Source organism: Seriola aureovittata, chromosome 22 (assembly GCF_021018895.1).
Source record: "Seriola aureovittata isolate HTS-2021-v1 ecotype China chromosome 22, ASM2101889v1, whole genome shotgun sequence".
NCBI lineage: Eukaryota > Metazoa > Chordata > Actinopteri > Carangiformes > Carangidae > Seriola > Seriola aureovittata.
In genome coordinates this window covers 14,374,205-14,394,534 of record NC_079385.1, presented here as the reverse complement: position 1 = coordinate 14,394,534, position 20,330 = coordinate 14,374,205, and the positions used below count along the sequence as shown (strand labels likewise).

The following is a 20,330-nucleotide window of genomic DNA, read 5'->3' as shown; positions in this document are numbered from 1 at the left end:
GCCTGCGTTAATTCATGAGTTAATCTGACGGGAGCGAGCGTCGTATTTGGTCGCATCAGTCGCAGTGGCAAATTGCGCGTTCACAGAGAACTGAAAGAGTATGACAGCCGGCGGAACGGAGGCGGGCTCTCGGTCGTCAGTTCCTCTTTAATTGTAGCCAACATCCAGGGCTGTGTGTTGCTGCGTGGAGCCGACACCGTGGCAGAACTGACTGACCGTCCGGAGTCAATTTTTCAGACCACCAGGAGGACCAGGGCGCTGCCGGACCTATTCCCCTCACAGAATGGGAAACCTGCTGTTCTCAGGGTAACTGAACGACGAATGATCTGCTTCTGACCTGTTTTGCGGAAGTTGCATGAACATAAAATGTGCCGGGTGATGCTGTGGTGTAGCTATCCTCCTGAGAGCCGGTAATGCGTTTAAATTGCTGTAGTTTCACTTTGGGTGTGCGTGATGAAAGTGTGTTATAGAGTTCTGGCAGTTTGATCCACCCCTCCTCATTTTTTCCGACAAGATAGCAACCCGCGGGGGGTGGGGGCACAAACATCCAAAATCAGATTATGATGATTTCATTCTTCCTGATTTCACGGTTAGTGAAATATCAGACTGTAAGTTCATCAGATGAATAAAAACATTAGTATTAGTAACTGAGATGGTCCAAATGTAAATGAATTAATGTGGATCTGTCATTAAGCACCATTTTATTATCTGTAGGAAGCGTTTCAGTTGTGTCGCCCAAATGCACAGACTGAGAAAGAGGACTTAGTTAAAGAATCTCTAGTGAATGAATAAATGGGGAAGTGGTCTTAGACTTTTTGACCCCACTGTATGTATCAATATTGGCATGTGCATTAAAGATCCTGTCAAGTGAGGCTATAATCAGTGAAAGGAGTAGGCGGTGATGGGTGGACATTTATGAAGTATGTCAAAAGTGACCGGTATTTGTGTGTATAATAACAACTGTTTACAAGACAGAAAACTAATATTATCTTTAAATAACTTCAATACCCATTTTTTCTGGATCTCAGGAGGATATATAGCGAATTCTTCAGATAAATAACGCTTCACATTTTTATGCTTATGCCATGTAAACCATTTTAGCCCTCAGTCATTTTTATATCTGATTGTGGTTTGTCGTTTGTTCTAGTCTCTTTAGGACTGATGCAACCGTGTCTGAACAAGTCACTGGAGGGAAGTTCATTGTCAAGAGGATCAGGAATGGCATAACTTATTATTACGCTCCACGGCCACAGGCAGGGGAACAGACATATCCTGCCAAAGACTCCACCTCCACTATCTCATCCTCATCACCGTCAGCTCTGCCCCTCAGTGACTCCTCCCCTGCAGATCCATCCTCCTGTCCATTGCTCTCCGATTCACCATCACACACACCTGCCCCCTGCCAAAACCAATCAGATTGTGCCACCACTTCCCGTCCACTTCTTCTTTTCTTCTCCTGGCTCGGTGCACAGCCAGGGGCGGTGGCCAAGTACAGGGACCTTTACCTGGACCGTGGAATGGATGTCCTCCTGGTCCAGAGCGGCGTAATGCATTTCCTGTGGCCTCAATGGGGGCTTGACTACGGATTGCAAGTTTTGAAAGTTCTGGATGAGCCTCAGTTCTCAGGGAGGGCAGTGCTGGTCCATGCCTCTTCTATTGGTGGCTACACTTTCACCCAGATGCTCACACACATTGCTCATGGACCGAAAAAATATGCAGGCGTGGGCCAGAGGGTGATAGGACACATCTATGACAGCTTGGTGGCTGGCTCTCTGGAGCACATGGCAGTAGGTGAGTGAGAGTGATCCACTACAGTCACACTGGGGCTCAGGTTACTTTTGTGTTGGATACGGTCGCCAGATCTTTAAATAATTCATGAGGCAGCTGACCTACTGCTCCAGTTTGTCAGGAGTCCAGCACATTTTTTGTGGCCGCCTGTTTCCAACCCACCTTGGGACAGTGGCTGCAAACAGTTTGTACATTTTTTTGATTAATCATTTAGTTAATCAAATAATTACGGTTCTAATCTGTGAATTTGAAATATTAACTGTAAAAAAAAAAAAAAGCTTTGGTATCATGGCAACATTGTTTTTGTATTATTACTTTGAATAAGTGCTAATACTAATAATTGTTTTCATTATTGTTTATTCTGCTGATTATTTTCTCAATTAATCATTTGGTCAACAAAACCTGTCCTTTGCACTTTCACAGATCCCCAAGGTGATGATGTCAGATATTTAGCTTTGTCCAACTAACATCCAAAATCTCAAAGATATTCAAATGACTTAAATGTACAAGAAGGAAAAGCAGCAAATTCCCACAATTGAGAAGCTGGAACTGTTTGGCTCCAGTTCCAAAATGTTATTGACTAATTGTTGCAGCTTTACAATTAAAGGGTAATTATTATAGTAAATATGTATATGCAAATGTGTTACAGGGGTGGGGTTGCAGCAGGCACGGTGGACTTGTGCCCTCAGCATTTCTAAAATCCTGGCTATGGCCCTGCTACTGATACTGATTACAAAACAATACCTCACATTGATTCTTTTACAGCACAGCTTTTTTCCATTCAAGAAAAGAAGCTTATCTCAACTGCATTACCCTTAATTCTATCTAAACACAAACCAGTTGTACACAAACTTTACCTAAATAAAGTCTTAACTCTTTGCTTTCTTGCTGCTATTCAGGCCTCGGTAAGACTCTGGTGCCACGTTTAGAGGGCTTAGTCAAAAACACAGCCATGCTTTACTTCTGGCTCTTCAAAGCCCACACAGCGGACTTCTACGACAGAAGCATCCAGGTTTTCAACAACAGCCCAATCACTGCGCCAGCCCTCTTCTTCTTCAGTGAGAATGATGCCCTGTGCAACCCAGTAACCATAGAAAAGACGATTGACCTCTGGAGGAAGAGAAGCATGGCTGTGGAGAGCAGGAAGTGGAAGGAGTCGGTACATGCGGCACACATGCGGTGCCACCCACAAGACTATATCTCCACGCTGGAAAAATTCTTGAAGTCGCTGCCGGTTTTCCCCCCTCAAAACAAAAATGTAAACTGTTAGGGGAGTCTGTTTACACTGAATTTTAAACTTGTAAGATGCTTTATGATTTCAAAGAGAATGCACTTTAATTACATTATCTTGCAGCTGCGATATTATCAACAGCAAAAATAATGTAACAGACATTTTTTTCCTCTGTCCTTTAATGCACTCTCAGTTGTTTGACTTTGTTTTGGTTTTAAGCATAGTTATAACTAGTATTTAATAAATTGCTGTGAAGCTTCATGTTATGCTTGTTTTGCACTTGAATCTGAAGCCTGTATCATGAAGCAACTTCAACTCTGACTCCCTGAATTAAAGTAAGGCTAATGATAGATTGTAATTAAATGCAGGAAGAGTGTTTTTTTTATTTTTTGTATGATGATAAACAAAATGTTATGAATATGTGATGCACATAAAAAGTTAAAAGTAATGTCAGACTGTTTACAAGTTCTCGATACCCGATAATAGCAAAACAGTTCTACTGATCTATAAGATTAGATATTGCCATTAATTATTTGTCAGTTTACTGTTAACTATTTTGTGTATGTGGGAATCCTCTTGGAATGAGGACTCAGTTTTTCAGGTTTTAATCTGTTCCATGCAGCACAGGTTCGTGATACCAGAGTGAAACCCAAAGATATCTGGATAATCCACAGTTGTCGCTTCGTGGTACAGGGCCCTTCTTTCTGCATAAAATGCAACATCAAACCTTTGGACCTTAAATGCGAATTGCATTGTTTCTGTTTTTGCTTTTTGCTTTTCTATTTGTTTCGGCAGAAACCACTAAGGTATTTAAAATGCATACATCAGATTTCCAAAGTGTGATTTTGTTTGTTTGTGAGGGTGAACAGGAGTAACGGAATATGAGTGTAAAAGTATGTACACTCTCAGGAATCCTGTCGGAAATTAAATAAACTGCACGCAAATGTACGTGTGTGTGTGTGTGTGTGTGTATATATATATATATATAAAATTCTGACAAATGGAAAGCCTGAAAAAGTTCAATTATACAACTGATTTATAAAAAATAAAATCTGTTGCTCTTAGTTATTTGTCACTTTATTGTGAACTCTTTTGTCCCATTGTCTCAATTTTTCAGTGACCCGATCATGCTGCCAAATATCTGCTCGTTGCTTAGCTAAGGATAGGATTCAAGGAAGCCTGTGAATGGTGTGGAAAGTTTCTGATATAAATGTTACATATTTGTAAGACAAGCCAGTGGGGACAGCCACGGTACTGTAGCCTAAGCAAATAAAATGTAGATATAAGGCTGGATGGAGCTGCTCAGTATCTGCTCTGTCCTCGAGTGAGAGGAGGATTTAAAGGCAGCTCAAAGGTACGATGGGCCCATCACGGGGCCCAGTAGATTTCTGATGGCACAGCCTGATACCCACTACGTGATCAGAGCTGTCTCTTTTTCAAAAACTCAAGTTTGAATGAATTTGTATTGGCACTCAATTTATTCAAACTAATTAGAACAGATCCATATACCATATAGTTAACTAACGCAAAAGAATTAAGAAATTACAGCATAAAAAAAAACAATAAGTTGTTTTTACATTATAATATATATTATAAACGCAGGCTTAGGTCTGTCAGCTGTAAGAAAACTTAAATTCCATGTGTCTTTTTGTGTGTTATAAATCAAGACGTGATCATGGCAGAAATGTTGGCCATGGTGAAAAATTAAATGCCAGAGAGGTTTTTCTGCCTTTTAATCCAAGCTCCATGTGAGTTTATTCAGACCTTTGCATATAGCTGATATCATTGCCAGGTTTATCCGTTGCACTGTTTCTAATTCTGTTAAGTACTATCTTTTTGAAAATAGTTATTTAATAACATACTGTACATACTATTCCTGCACACTTAGTCCTCTCTAGGGCTTCACAAATATTTTCACAATTGTCACTAGACTGCTTTGTTACCTTCTTCAAACATTGTTTTTTCTGCAGCAAAATAACATTTCATCACCTCTTCCCTTGTCGGCGTGGTTACATGTAGTTTTTCTTTCCCTTTTCCTAAAAACGAGCTCACATTCTTGGCGGTCTTGATCTGTATGCAAGTTATGTCGACATTTCTACAAAATCAGGGTGAATGAATGACAGAGTGGTGAGAGCCAGACTTTACACACAATTTAGAGGAATTCAAATCAGATTTATATCTCTCGTGAAATGTGTCCTCATTGTTTGTATTTTATACGCAAAGCTAGATTCTCATTTGTGAGATATACACACTTCTTCCGTTTTGCATTCTTTCTTTTTCTACTTGTTTGTTTTCCCTCCTTTAAACAAAAATTTCCGAAGGAATCCTGGATCTGGATTATATTGTACAGTAAATCAATATTTTGAGTAACCCGGTTTGAGCAGTGCAGTGCCCTCGTTGGCACAGATGCTTCTTTCTACATTTTAATAATTTTTTTAGCACAATTATAAGAATAATTTCAGCTCTGGTCTGTCTGCTTACACATAGAATCACTTCACTCCCGTCTGTGTGTTTTAGCTGAGGTGTTCAGTGTACTGTAATATTTTACAGTTGTGTATGTGTCACAAGACCGCTCTGCATGATGATGTTACTATAAGTGTGTTTGTATGTGGGTCAGAGTTCAAACTTTAATGGCACATTCTTGTGCTTTGCCCAAATTGGCCACACTGCCAAAGTGTTGACCTCTGTTGTACAGAGCACACAGTATTACAGAGAAGTATGTTATGTTATGATTCATTCAGTTCTGTAAGAGGCTTTTTCTTTTGTTATTCGGTTTTTGTTTTATTTTGTATATTTTTTTGTTGTTGTCTCTATCATGAAATGTTGTCCACCAGTGACCCTGCAGTTTCTGAAAAAAATGTGCTTAAATATTGAGAGAGGCCATTTTATTCATCACACACTGAAGAAATATTTGATTAATTAATTTTTTTTACTGTAGGTTTAAAAAGACAATATATTAAAGCAAATTTATGATTTATGAATTATGAACAGAATAGAATAGTTCAAGCAATGTATAAAACAAAAATTGAAACGCCATATACTCTTGGTTAGTCTGATTTTTAAGTGATTAACTTCTCACAGCAACTCTAGTTCATGTCACATCATAAATCATATCATAATTAGTAGTAGTAGTTGTAGTTGTAGTAGTATAGTAGTAGTACTATTACAAACATTTATGGTGACACACTGCCATGATCGTTACAAAAGCCTGAACATACATTAAAATTTGACTTTATGGTATATTGTCTTTCCAGTAACGTGTCTATGTTACAGAAACAGACCTTATATTTAATATTCATTTATATTTTTGGTGTACACTTCTGACATAGATTCATTATTTTATTTTAGAAAACTCAAAGCCTGAGATTACATTTACGTTTAGATTGATAAAGTCGGTCAATATTACATTTAAAATTTTTTATTATTTTCTCCAGCAGTGAAATTTAATCGAACAGAAAGTTGACCAGAATTTAAAAACATTAGAATTGTTTTCACAATAACACACAAATAAAAGTCAAATCTACAGGCAGAAAATACTGACTAAAATCTTTATTGCAGAGTTTAATATAACAAATGACATTTCAGCTAAAAAAGTCTCACACTCTGTTGCTTTCAGTTGTAAGCTTAATGTTTCTGCGATAAACAGTAAACTTCAAATCAAATACCATTAACATAACACATTCATCAAATAGATTACATACTTTTCCTTGAAAAAAAAACTTGCACATAATTGAATTGAATACCCACACCAACATACAAAACATCTTTCAAATTGTAAAAAATACTGGAACAAACATCTGTTCCTATACCCAAATGATATAAATAAATCTACATTATATAAAATACATCTACAGTTCAAATATTTTTTAAACTTCTATAAAAACTTTGTTTTTTTTTCAAAAAATTTGAGAGATAAAAAAGAGTACACACTTGAAAAGCTACCTGCATTACATGCAAACCTTTTTGCAACCAAAGGAAAAGTATTATTGCTTGAGTATTGAGAATTCGGCTGAAATGTTATTCACATACTTTTCATCAATATGTGACAGAAGTCCAGTTATTATGCTACTATAGAAAAATAGTATGTGCAAAGACAAATTACACTGTTGCCTACACTCAGCTATTTGTGCAAATAATCTTCTTTATATTTGCATTATGGCAAGACTTGACATATATATGATACAAGAGTGGATTTCTTAACAGACCTTGAGTTTGTCCTTGTTGAGAAGCAATTTCTCCAGATAGCGCTGCACCTTGATCAGAGTCAGGTAAAGGTGACTGTCTGGGAACAAACTGTCACTGGTCTCTTCACTGGGTCTGGCCTGGATGGTACAGTCCATTGTCAGAGCGAGGGAGCGCACACTTCCCTCCAAGCTGGAGACATCGGCCTGGATCTGGCTGAGGAGATCTGTGCTCTGTAGTTCATTGTCCAAAAGTCCAAGGTCATGGCTGATACTGATAAGTCCGTCAATGGAAGGACTGGTGACTTCTATCTGTGGGGATACTGGCAACTAAAAGAAAAAAAAGTCATATGTATATCAATATGTTGCTTAGTTTGACAGGGAATATTTAAAGCTTAATGAATAAATCTTCTTTACTTTGATGTACTTCTTTATACCGTTACATTACCGTGATGTATGTGTTCTCAGAAAATTTAAGTTAAACTTGTTCTTGCAAAGCTAAAAAAGATAACTGATAATAATAAGAAAACAGAAAACAATGGACATCCTACACTTTCCTAAAAACACACTGATTAGAAAAATTAAAAACTGGTGAACTGTGCTCATATAAAGCAATGTGCATACCTTTGTCCTTAGTTTCTTAATGTGGACCAGAGTTATCTGAGCGATATTCATTATGTTGTGGATGGTATTTCTCACGGAGTCTCCCTTTCTGGGAAGACTTGTGCAACCAGGAGCTGCCACAAGATAAACATATAGAAGGGCCAGAAGGATGCGCATCCTAAAACAAAAAGTAACTCAGTTATGAAAATGACAAAGATCCCATAACAACTACTCAGTAACTAACAGATATATTAAAGCTTCTATTTTACTTAATAAAAGATTACAGCATTACTTTATACATATACATAATATTGTCATAATTTATGTCTCCACCCTAATACTCTCGTATACTGTAAAATATCATGTAATAGCCTTACCTGTTATTTGACTTGTCGCTGTGCTCCTGTACCAATGAATGACAGAGAGATGACACATGCCTCTTTGCAGGTTTCCCCCATTTAAATAGTCTGCTCTGAACGTGAGTCTAGCCTGGGTCCATTCCCCTCCTCTCTCCTCCCCCGACTCAAACCTGAGCCTGACCCTCACAGGTCAACTTCTCAACATGCTCTGATTATGCAGGAACATCATACCAAATTCCATAAAAAGACAGATCACATTCTTCTGACTCAGTTACTTGGAACCTGCACTCAACCTGTGTTCTTACTTTTGCTTCCCAGTTGATTATTTCAGTTGTTGAGTGCGTGTCTGCTGATGTAAGCCTGTTTTTGATGTCTCAATTCAATCTTAACTCTTAAGAAATGGAAAATGTGTAGGTAGATTGTAGCTTGAGCTGGCACCATGCGACACAAACTGACTAATACCCATGTGCACAAGTAAACAAAGAAACAGATGATACGTTAGAGAAGGAAAGAATGGAAATAAAGTATGTGTATGTTAATGCCATCTTATACATAGGTGAAATGCCTTGCAATATTAGATGAGAAAATGGTATTTTCCATCTTGTAATTCAGCGTAAAGGCAGTGAGTCATCATCTCCTTGCAGAGGAATCTTTAACTGTCCTCTGATTTTCTTTATATGTCTTCGAAAGCAATTATCTCACTTTTGAGATATACATGGAATGAAGAACCGTGAAATCTTTTCTTTGCTGGAACGTGGAGCCTATGACGTTGTCTACCTGTTTTTATTATTGCTGTTAGAGGCAAAAGCAGCAACAAGTTAAAAATAGAAACATAATAACGGCACACAGAGTTCATAAACTGTGGCGGTTTCCGGAGGTGTTTTTCAAGTTTTGATGCTCCAACCGCCAAGGTTTTCAGTGAACGTCTATGTACTTACTGCAAGGACATTCTCAATTTTGCTGCACACAATCTTAAATCTGTGTTTCCTCGATGGGAGTTCCCTTATTGTGGCCAATGACAGAATTTCCAATAACACCAGTGACACCATGACAGCCAAGTCAAACCGTCTGTGAGCGCTGTCACCTGTATATCCTCAAGGTTGTTCAACCCAGGTACTTCTCACATTAAATGGGGAATTACACTAAGCTCCCTCAGCGCTTTTACTGAAAAACCTGAATGCATCACTGAGTGCAGTCTCTGGCAAAGTTTGTGAAAGTTTACTGTAAGAGTAAGTTCTTCTTTACAAAGTACTGTCTAATAAAATCGGCTCACTCTCCTTTTTATATATAAGCCCCATCAAGGTTCTCTTTGCCTTCGTCCTGGTGAAAATGATGGAAACCCAAAACACAAACCCTCAGATACCAAGAAGGATCATCTTTCAGCTTCGGCTTAATTCATAAACAGACACATCGCTCCCCTTAGGAGGCTCAATCTGGCTTTGCCGCATTAGTGACTCTGAGGGCCAACAGCTGAAGGACAGCGGACTAACCAACAGCCCTGATGGAAAATCCAAGGCCTTTAGGGAAAACACAGTTCTTATGCTCAGGTTCAGAATGGGCCGTTAACGGTATTATTGAGTACTTTCTCAGTATCACCAAACACTGAGGTTTGCATGAATGCAGCCCAGCACAAGGCTGGGAGGAAATATTTCCTCAAAATTAAAAGCATGAGAATGTCATGACTTTTTTAAAAAGGGGTTTTAAAGTGGAAAATGTTGAAATGACACGTTAAACTCACCACTAAAAGAATAAAAGCCAACATTAGTGACAGACACTTGAACTGATCCGCCAGTCTTGTTTTCTAGTTGACGAAACACTAAGAAAACAAAGAAAGGCGCATGTTTTACATGCCTCACAGTTTCCAAAACACACTTACATGTGTGGAATCCCTGCGACAGGGAGGTAACCTGTCTTTAAGCTATTCTTGTTCTCAAGTAAAGGTTTTGGTTACAACTTTTGGAGGACGTATGCTCGTCCTTCATATTGAGGAAATTCCTGCTATGGTATTTTGTGTAGAAGGTGTGAATTATACCAAATATACCGACCTATTTCTTAGGTTGACAAGTTTACTGAAGATGTGGGACAACTGGCTACATTAACAGTTGGATTTTTAAGCTAAGTTCAAAGTTTTCTACCAGTTTCTGTTTGTGTTCATCTTCATCTACATCTGTCTAGATAACATAAGGAGCTTTTAATGCAATTATCGTATTTATTTTCTAATAACTATGAGCTAACTATGCCAAATAGACATTATTCCTCTGCAGCCAAGGTAGTGGATGAATTATGTTAATCAGTCACATAGCTTTGAACTTTTTCAGTCAACTGATTCTTCTTCATCATTCTTTTCATAAACTGCTGTTGTGCATCCATCTCCTATTTAAACTCTAACTAATTGAGACCCTGTTTTGTAGTCGGCGACCTGGTGGCACAAGATTCCCAGAACTTTAATTAATGATTTTGTTTGCGAGAACAGGAATCTTATACTGTAACTTGCCAAAACAAACTGTCTCGTCCATTCAGTTGGGCTACGGAACACAAACACATTGCTCCTTTATGTTCAAGTAAGAATGTGACGCAGATGGAAATACTTTGCTTCTGAAGCCGATGATGCAAGGAGTCTAAAATGGAAACTAGGGAGGAGCAATTTATTGGAATATCTGCTTTGTTCAATTCCAGTAAGCTGATGTGGCATATGGCCACCTTTTTTTTTCATCACCAACTGACCCCCCTTCTGGTGAAAAAAAAATTTCAGTGCACCATTGTTATAGGCAACCAGTATGCCTTGTCTGCACAGGAAATAGCTGTGGTTTAATCCACATGACTTAGAGAATGACTGTATAGTAGACTTAAATCACCCAAAGGATCAGACATCGCGGACAGATTTATCCAAAGTTCAGTTGTAAACCGAAAGCCGTGTATTTTCCTTGGAATCTCAGTTATCATGAATCATGTTCAATTTTTTTTTACCTTATTTCAAACCAAAATAGTTTTACTCACCTATTTTTAGCTGCATTTGCGGTGTGGCTCTATGAATGGAATTGTTGATCGGTCGGTTGAGTCGATCAGTCGTCACCACTTTGGTCCTGAGATCAAAACTCCTCAAAAACTGTTGGTGGATTGTCATGCAATTTCATACATCATCCACAGTCCCTACAGGATGAATCCTAATTATTTTGATGATTTTCTGACTTTTCCTCTATAGCTTGACAACTATTGGATAGATTGCAATGAAATTTAGAGATATTATTTTTTGCCCCCTCAGGATAAGTTCTAATAACTCTGGTGTTCCCTTACCTTTTCATCTAGTGCAACCATCAAGTTAAAAGTCTGATTTGCTAAATACTTGTTTTTGACTAAATACCTGCAAAACAAATGACATTCCCATCTGCTACCAGTGTACCATGCATTTAGCGCTTATTAACTAATGTTAGCATGCCGACAATGGACCTCCAAAATATGACAAATTTTGGTAATCATTAATTGCTAAACATCAGCACCTTAGCATTGTCACTGTCAGCATTTTAGCATTCTGGAGTTAGCATTTTGCTGCAAACCTCTGTACAGTCTCACACAGCCGCTAACATTGCTGTAGACTCTTATTCTTGTTAAATTCTCCTTCTAGTTAAATAAATGCAATAAAAAGCTAACCCTTTGCCGAAGTTAGCATTAGCTTGGCCCCTAAAAATTGTTGCCTCTTTTTATATTTAAACTGTCGTCCTCAGAAGTTAAGAAGTAGAATTTGAACTACTGTGAATTTAATGTTGCACATGCAATATTGAAGTAAATCCACATAGTCATAATCCACAATCTGTATTTGTAATTTAGTCTAGCTAATGTGACAACATTCCTGTCCAAGTTGCTGCAGCAGTCGTTTTTTCACTGTTTAACTAACAGACAAATACAACTGCAGAGAACCGCTGACTACACCACTTGGGATGATGTTTTAACCATAAGGAGTTTATTGGTCTTGAAAGTAATGACGCATCTACCAAAACTTCTGCATGATTAATTTTTTGCGTCATCTCCAGTGGCCTGAATAAAAACACAATCATGCTGCCAGTTCTCCCAGCAGCATGAATGACTGGAACAAGATTTATTTTCTGCTGAGTCCACTCAAGTCACTTAAAACCTCTTTTATAAACAGGCTTTTTGCAATTAAATTTAATCACATCATTGAGTTGAAACAAAATACTCGGCAGTGTTTGGCAACAACACCAAGACTGAAAACCAAAACACAGACCAGACCTATTGAAAACCGAAAGCCAAGAATAGCAACCTTGTGCTCAGAGAGCATATTGTGTTTCACCAAATGAGGCATTCAATCATTCATGTTTAACACTTTTTACCGTAACTTTGGTGTGAATACCTCATGGGGAGGAGACTACCAGTATGAATTTGATATTTTAACTAAATACACCTGTTATAAAACATGTCTGTTTCCAGCTGGGAATACTGAAAACTTTACTGGAATACTTTTTGAATTCGCTTCAGTACTTTTTTTGAACAGTGTTTTGTTTGTCTATGTGATGGAGCAGCATTGTGTTCTTGGTTGCAGTTCTCAACACATCCTCTGGAGGGCTACAGTCACCCAGAGATTTAACAGAAAACCAATTCATCAGTTTGTGTTAAGTATGTCTCAACATTATATGACAATTCTTCTCTTTTTATTCATTCCCTTTCAAGACAAGCCTTAAAGAATCTCCTATGAAATGCATCATCTCCGAAATCATGCATTTATGACCTTGAATTATTGTGGATCTTTATATTGAATTACAATAGACCTTCAGCAAGTATTTTAATGTGGTGTATCCCAGAAGTTTCCCATGGTTTTATGAATATTTGATTCTCTTTTACCTTTTCAGACAACTCTCTTCCTTTCTTTTTTAAACGTTTGTGTCCATAGTGTAGACAAGTTCTGTCCATCCCTTCAAACTGTTTGATCTGATTATTTTCCTCTTTATTATTAATATTTTTTAAGCCATCTGTTCTGTCGGCTGATATGCTTCATTGTTTCATATGTATGAAAATATTTTAAAGAGAAAATCATAATTTTTCACCATTGTGAAGACATGAAAAATACTCCAAATGCACTTCTTCTGCCCAAATATTTATTTTGTTTCAAAATTACATGGAGCCACAGATATTGAAAATAAATATTGTGCAGTAATGTGAGACAGAAAAAATCCTTTCCTCTGTCTTTTGCCTGTGGTTACCAATTTAATTTACTCCATTACAAGTGGGAGAGGAGCAAAAGTACATCCACCAACCCACGTCCCTATCTGATGACATGGATGAGGCGCTGCCCTATTTCCCAGGGCGATGTGTGACAAATTGCGGGCCACAGTCATGATTTAACTGGGAATCTCTAGCTCCAATCTGAAGGTCAGGCAGAGATTTGTTAGGTCAATTAATGGAAGCAAGGGCCCTGTCTACTGGAAAACATGTTACTCATGTTAGTCTGTGATACTGCAGCCACCCACAAGGCAGGAAGAGTCAGTGGTTTAGTGTGGGAACAGTTGGCGCTGTTTTTGGACCGTAAAGTCTGTATTACTTTTTAAAGAATTAGTGTGTTATTCTTGTATGATGTGCGTCAGTTGTAGCTGTAGTGTATTTGTACTTAATATCTAAGGAGCTGGGTTTTCGTTAAACCTCTGACAAATTCTTGTAAAGCGATTCTTCAAAAGAGAGTTAGAAATCACAGAGAGATCACAATTGCCATGTTTGTATCGGTATTTAGTAATATTTAGTATGTGTATCATAAAAAAAAGCATAAAGCACTCTAGACATACACAGAGTACTGAAACACTTGCAAATCCAAAGGAGGATTCATATTGGTTATAAAATATTGGACAGACAAGAAGACAATACAATATTAATTTTATTTAATCTTTATTTAACAAGACACAAGACACTCAAGAAATGTCCAGCTTACAGTAATGAACATGTAAAAACAAGATGACACACAAGAAAAAAAGGTGAGTGACTTTAAATAAAAATGAACATGTATGACCACACGAGCACAGAAGCAGTCAAGAGAACAGGTTACAATATAAAATCAGAGAGGGGAGTAGAGTTGAGAGTACAAATGGAAAGAGATTACCACTGCCATTACAATGAAGGACACAACACATCTGCACAACCTCACTTAACATGTTCTCCTCATTGTATGTGCCCATATGTAGCATGCACTGTATGTACAGTACACATACGTGCATACAAACACTCACTGAGCAATGGAGTCACATGGTCTGAGCAAGTGTCTTCTTCAGCGCACAAGAAGCAAAAACTGCCTAAGGTTCTGACGTACAAAAACCACATTGTGGAAGCTCATGGGTTTGGATAAATAATCATGTTTATATAATACATAGGACGTCAAAGGCTCGAAGCTGCATGTCTCTTTTCCCTCAGCTCATTGATTCAATTCATCATTCTATAAATCCCTCGCCTGGTGATTATTCCATTCATAAATATGTTATTTTAGAAAATACTTAAACAGATACTCCTGTAACATATATGATGTGATGTATTTCTATTGGGTATATAATCAATAAATGTAATACTATAAATACAATAGAAATTCTATAGCATATAATCTAAAATGTTTGGAGTGTACAGATTGAATTTATACCGCTGGACCTGATGACGTACAGGATATGAAAACCAAACCATTACATCATGTTATTTCCACAATACACTTACACACAGGGATAATGCAAAATCATTGAAAATGTACCCACAAATGCGTGAAGGCAGCCTATTACTATAATTTTTTTAACTGGATAAGAAAAAACTAACATGACACAGATCTACATCCACTGTTCCAAAACAAAGTTAGAAAAACAGACTAGTATTATATGACATGATGAAAGCAGAATTTGTCATATGCTTTAAATGTACAAAGTTTAAGAGAAACGTCACTGTCATTTTGACTAATTTAACCTCTGTCCATAATCGACATCCGTCTCCACCTGCTCCTGTGTATAAGCATGAACTAATGGAAAACGAGTAATGGCTTTTATCTAGATTCTTCTATGGACACAAATAGGATATTCAGTATAGATATCATATGTTATTCTGCAACCTAATGGCTCTTCCTTTGCTGTGAACAGTGAAGAATATACCGTATGTGTACTGACTCGTTAATTTTTTTTGATATATATAACTAAAGCTTTACACTTTTCAATCTGAAGTCGAGGTGAGTCAAGCTGCTGTCAATCTGTTACTGTAATAAGACTACTTGCAATCGGATTTGTCTCAGGTTGCCTGTTCCGATTAAACCACATCCTGTGTTATGTCCCTCAAATACTTCCTCTTTAAAAATCTTATTCTTGTATTTCCCGACTGATCAAAAGCCACACCTAACTTTGGCCAAGCCTTTGACAAGCTCAGATTGTGACATATGTTAAAATACCTTAAAGTACTGTGTGTAAGTCACTAATAAGTAGGGGCTTCGCTCTGAATCACCCACAGAGACGGGAGATACTCACTGCTCCATCCAGAAGAAAGAAGTTGCGGCGTCTGTTTCAGATGCCAGAATCCAGTGCAGATACTTTTTGGGGTAAGGGCTTCCTGGCTACTGCCTTAGGAACAGCAAGCCCAGACCGCAAAAAGACCCACAAAGGACAAAGTGTTTCATGATCTTGTGGCGATGTCCTCAGCACCTACAGAAGGGGAAAGAGCCGTCAGCGCATCAGATGTATGCAAGGCCTTTCTAAAACAGGTAGTTTTCAAAATGGGTGGCATCTACAGGGCACAAAGTACTTCAAACTGCATGGTAAAAGAAAATACGTGTTTCTAGTTACTTTTTTAATACCAATTTTATTTATTTGTTTATTTGTCCAGAAAATGGCTGATCACAATACAGGTGATACCAAAAAGACAACAGGTATATAGGTGACAATTACACAACCTCTCACGAACACATGAAACATATTGCCCCTAAGCTTCCTAAAAGTCTCTTTGTCAAAAATCAGTTGTCTACTCGAACGCCACAACTTTATATGAACCCTGTTTTCTTGACTCACTCTATGAGTTCTATTCTTTCATGATTCATTTTGGCTTCATTCACAAAACATCTCCTACTGTTTTCTTAAAGAATGTATCTACAAAAACCCAAACCAAGAATCATGAAATATTGTTTTTTACAGATCTTCTCATTGAATATCATGAATTTGTAAACTGTTTGTACATCTTAATTCTTTATGGCCAAGGTAGACACCCCGCTGACTGCAGACACAATGAATGGAATGTGGAGAACGACAAAGATGTGATAAAATGTATAGATGCTGACAATGCTGCTACATGAAACTGAACTAAAATGTCCTAGAAAAAATTATGTCAATAAGAGCTTCAATAAACAATACTGAAGAAGAGCAGCATCATTTTCATTGTAATTAAGAGTGGGACACTGGTTCATATAAGTCATATATCATCAATGGCTCCTAAACAGAGACTTTAGGCTCAATATCATAATGTTGATTTTGACTGGACTGAGTGATTCTATCATAATTAAATGAATGTTCCTGAAGGGTGTTACAGTTGATTAGGGGTCCTTATGAAACACATATAATGTTCCATCACCAAAAGAACCAAAGGAAGTCGCCTTTTTCTCTCTGAAAGAGACGATAACTGTCATAGCTTTATTATCTTGAAGGCTCCTTCCTAATGAATTTGAGTGCAGAAGTCCTGAAGATTCAACTACAGCCATTCAAAACTGTGTCCAAGGTTTACATTAGAAAAAGCTTGTGATAGTCCCTTCTTATTTTGAGTCATTTGGAGGTTCCTCCCTCACTCCACCGCCAAGTTGATAAGAATGGCTGAAAAATAAGATGATTCATGCAGATGTTATGCAGGACAGTATGGTGCTGGTTATTATGGTCTTTGACTTGGTCTTTGTTGTCTTCTCCACATTTCCAGGAGCCAAAGTTGTCACAGCTTTGTGATGGAAAAAGGCGTGCAACCATTTTCTACTCCACCGTCTTCACCTGACAGGTGGTGACACCTGACATCATCACCTCATCCTTTCACCTGATAAGACACGACTTCACCCTGGTCTTCTCTGCAGATTAGTGAGCTGGTACAGTTCAGTTCTTAAAGGGGAAAGGTGTTCTCTTTCTTTTGGGCAGTAAATCCCACGGTGTGATGTATATTGGACCTCATCAACACCATTCACAAGCTTCAGCTCTCATTCTCTCTGGACTGGTCATTGCAGAAGATGATCTCACGCAGAATAGCACTACAGTATGAACTGTCTCGAGGTTCAGAGCAAACTGCTTCATAAACATCATTTTCATTGAGTTCTGTTCCTTGGAAGGAAGGTCTGTGCTGATGTGACCAGTTGTGATATGACAGAGCTTTACCTGTGTGATGCGAGAACTGGAGGAACTGTTTTTACAAACCAACTCTTCATTTCAGTAACATTTGGAAAATAGTTTAGATTTTGGTTTCCACCTTTCATCCACTCTCACTTGACCAGTTTAGAATTCCATTCAGAAAATCAACAGCAGCAATAAATCTCTGACATTCAAGCAGATAATTCAAAACTCCACTTCATCAGTTTCAAACATGTCAGAGCTCTAAGACCATGTTAAAACTGTTAAAACACACCACATCCAATCAGCCGATACCGAAACCAGGAAATATAAAACATTCAGTTACCCCCGCCACTGCCCACCATCACGAGCCAGCCACCACATGTTATGGAGAAGACAGTAGAAAACACCAAATACATAGCTACATCTTTCACGCTGTGTGAATTCAGTGATACCAGTAGTTGCTTCATCCCATGCCACACCCTGATCATAATGAAATAATTGCCTGTAAAGCCACCATCTGCTGAAGGTCGAAACTGCTCACAAATAATGTGGCGTACTTGGGTGATTCACATCAACTTCTCATCCAACAAAATCAGCAAAGGTGTGTTTTGAGAATCTAATTCTCTACATTTACTGGCAACACAATACAATAAAATGCTCTTTTACAACATATTCTGACTAGTTATCACCTTTTCCCTACTTCATGTTCAAATATTTACATTTTTGACCATTGCAGCTTTATTGAGCGTGCATTTAGTCTCTTTTATGTGCTTTTCATGAAGTTTGCATTGCCATTATAACTTTGATTAGAACTGTCTCTCAACTGATGAACTTTTATTATACTTTTATTATATTCCATTTATAATAAATGCTATCTGTTGTACCAAACAAGAAAAACAAATGAGTTACTGCTATTCTATTAAGACAGTATGGCTATATAACAGAATGAAAGATGTTTTAAAAAGGATTTTACTCTAGGGATTATTAATGGAGCTCACATCATGTTTAAGATATTACCATACCTCCCTTTATTTATATTTTGTTCTTTCAGCTTTTTCAGACCTTTCAAGACCTATTTTGATCATTTGTCAAATCTAAACAGGTTTAAGTTTGACCTCTAATGCAAACTGAGTCAATATTCTAGAGAATAACATTGCACATATGATCTTGAATTGTTTCAACCTGCAGCAATTATCATTACAAGAATTATTGTATATTACTGTATTTTGGTCTTCTTCATAAACCCATTAGAAAAACTATTTAAAAAAATTACATCTCAATTTAAGATCTAACAGAACTTTTTACTGCAATCCTGAAAAAAATATTAAAAAGTCCTGCGACATAGGATTAAACACAAGCTAAACTGCAAGTGTAAATCCAGTCAATGTGCAGACCTACATCATGAAATTTCATGCTCCAGTAAAGAACAAGTTCATAAAAAAGGGAGTTTTTAAAAAAGGGCTTTTGTGGTGTCTTTTCAGGAGGCATGCACAGCACAGGACCACATCTGGATGATGGGGCCTATGCCTGTATATGGGTGTTACGTCAAGCCCAGGGCGGATAGGGACCAACAGACTGGACCATCTGCACACGTAGGCATCTGCCACACTTACCTCACCACATGCGTCATATGTGGGAAAAAAAGTGTCACATTCTATGCTGCTCTTTCTCCAAATGTGTCCTACATTGTTCCATATTCATCTTACTTTGTTATACGTCATACACTGATGGAAGATGTTGTTTTATTATTCATTTACTGGATGAATAACATGTGGTGTATCTACGATGTCTCGACCGGGCTCCAATTATCTAATTTTCGCAGTGTCAGTCCTACAGGCCCTTCACCACGTTAAGCTCTTGGTCTTAGAGACGTTGCTGAGGTAGGTCCACCTTTACAGTAAAGGATGATCAGTGCGGTGTTCAAAGAGGATTGCATGGCACCTACTCGTTGGCCTTAAAACGATGGATGCAGGGAGAGCGCTCTCCATGGTCCTGAAACACACAGAGCGCCGTCCATGGTGCTGAAACCAGCTCTCGCTGCGTGGTGAACGCCCTGCACTGGAGCCCAGATTGTGTAAAGAGGGAGAAGTGGAGTTGGTTAAAAAAAAAGACGGGTAAACGGAGCATGGCAGGAACACCAGAAAATTGAAAGAATTCTAAAAGAAAAATAATGAAAAAATAGAATAAAAACATCTGATAGAACCATGTAAAATCTCTGCTTTTGTGCATCAAGACGGGATGTAGATGAATTGATCGTGCATGAATTGGCACTTGTTGCCATAATGCATTGAAAGCCTGCCGAGTGGGCAATATGTGGTTGTGCCTGCGTCCGCGTGCGCGCGAGCACCCCCCCCCCCAGAAGGGTCTAGTCTTCGCTATTCCACACGCAGAAAGAAGTAACGTTACTTCTCCTAGGTTCCACGCGCACGACGACCCCCCCCCCCCCCCACACACACACACACACACGCACAGGCACACACACACACGCACACACACACACACACACCGCCCGGCTATGAAAAGTAGCCTCTTGACAAATGATGATCAACCGGCTTCATTTCTATAGATAGCTCGATCTTAATGAAACTCACCGGAATCGTTTACATTTCACGAGCCTATCCAAAATGATGTAAGATGTTGAGTGATTGGCATTGCAATTAGACGACACTGCTTGCAAGTATTGCCTTGATCCTTTCATGCTGTTTCTAATATTGAGATAACGGCCAGTCATCAGTATTGTAATTATCGATACTAAAATGTGTTTCCCCTCAGAGCACACTCTCTGTCAGCGGTGAATATACATCGATGGATGCAGAATTTGTATTGCATCGGTATAACAGGGCTGTAGACGGAG

General features: G+C 38.2%; 2 protein-coding genes across 2 annotated transcripts; one reads left to right on the top strand and one right to left on the bottom strand.

Moving 5' to 3' along the window:
* Nucleotides 1–138: 138 nt before the first annotated feature.
* On the top strand, nucleotides 139–4,083 carry LOC130163213 (uncharacterized). The gene is made up of 3 exons (XM_056367164.1): nucleotides 139–306; nucleotides 1,148–1,791; nucleotides 2,688–4,083. The coding sequence occupies exons 1-3, from the start codon at nucleotides 284–286 to the stop codon at nucleotides 3,056–3,058; spliced, it is 1,038 nt and encodes a 345-aa protein (XP_056223139.1). The 5' UTR covers nucleotides 139–283; the 3' UTR covers nucleotides 3,059–4,083.
* Nucleotides 4,084–7,215: 3,132 nt separating this feature from the next.
* lepb (leptin b) lies at nucleotides 7,216–7,990 on the bottom strand. Its single transcript, XM_056368087.1, has 2 exons — nucleotides 7,825–7,990; nucleotides 7,216–7,530 (listed from the first exon to the last, which is right to left on the bottom strand). The coding sequence occupies exons 1-2, from the start codon at nucleotides 7,978–7,980 to the stop codon at nucleotides 7,216–7,218; spliced, it is 471 nt and encodes a 156-aa protein (XP_056224062.1). The 5' UTR covers nucleotides 7,981–7,990.
* Nucleotides 7,991–20,330: the final 12,340 nt, after the last annotated feature.

Excerpts from the sequence above, each read along its gene's own strand:
- lepb (XM_056368087.1), bottom strand. The coding sequence starts at position 7,980 with ATGCGCATCCTTCTGGCCCTTCTATATGTTTATCTTGTGGCAGCTCCT. Across the intron at positions 7,531-7,824 it reads TTAAGAAACTAAGGACAAAG|TTGCCAGTATCCCCACAGAT; the intron begins GTATGCACATTG and ends TTTTTCTTTTAG.
- LOC130163213 (XM_056367164.1), top strand. The coding sequence starts at position 284 with ATGGGAAACCTGCTGTTCTCAGG. Across the intron at positions 307-1,147 it reads GGAAACCTGCTGTTCTCAGG|TCTCTTTAGGACTGATGCAA; the intron begins GTAACTGAACGA and ends CGTTTGTTCTAG. Across the intron at positions 1,792-2,687 it reads TCTGGAGCACATGGCAGTAG|GCCTCGGTAAGACTCTGGTG; the intron begins GTGAGTGAGAGT and ends GCTGCTATTCAG.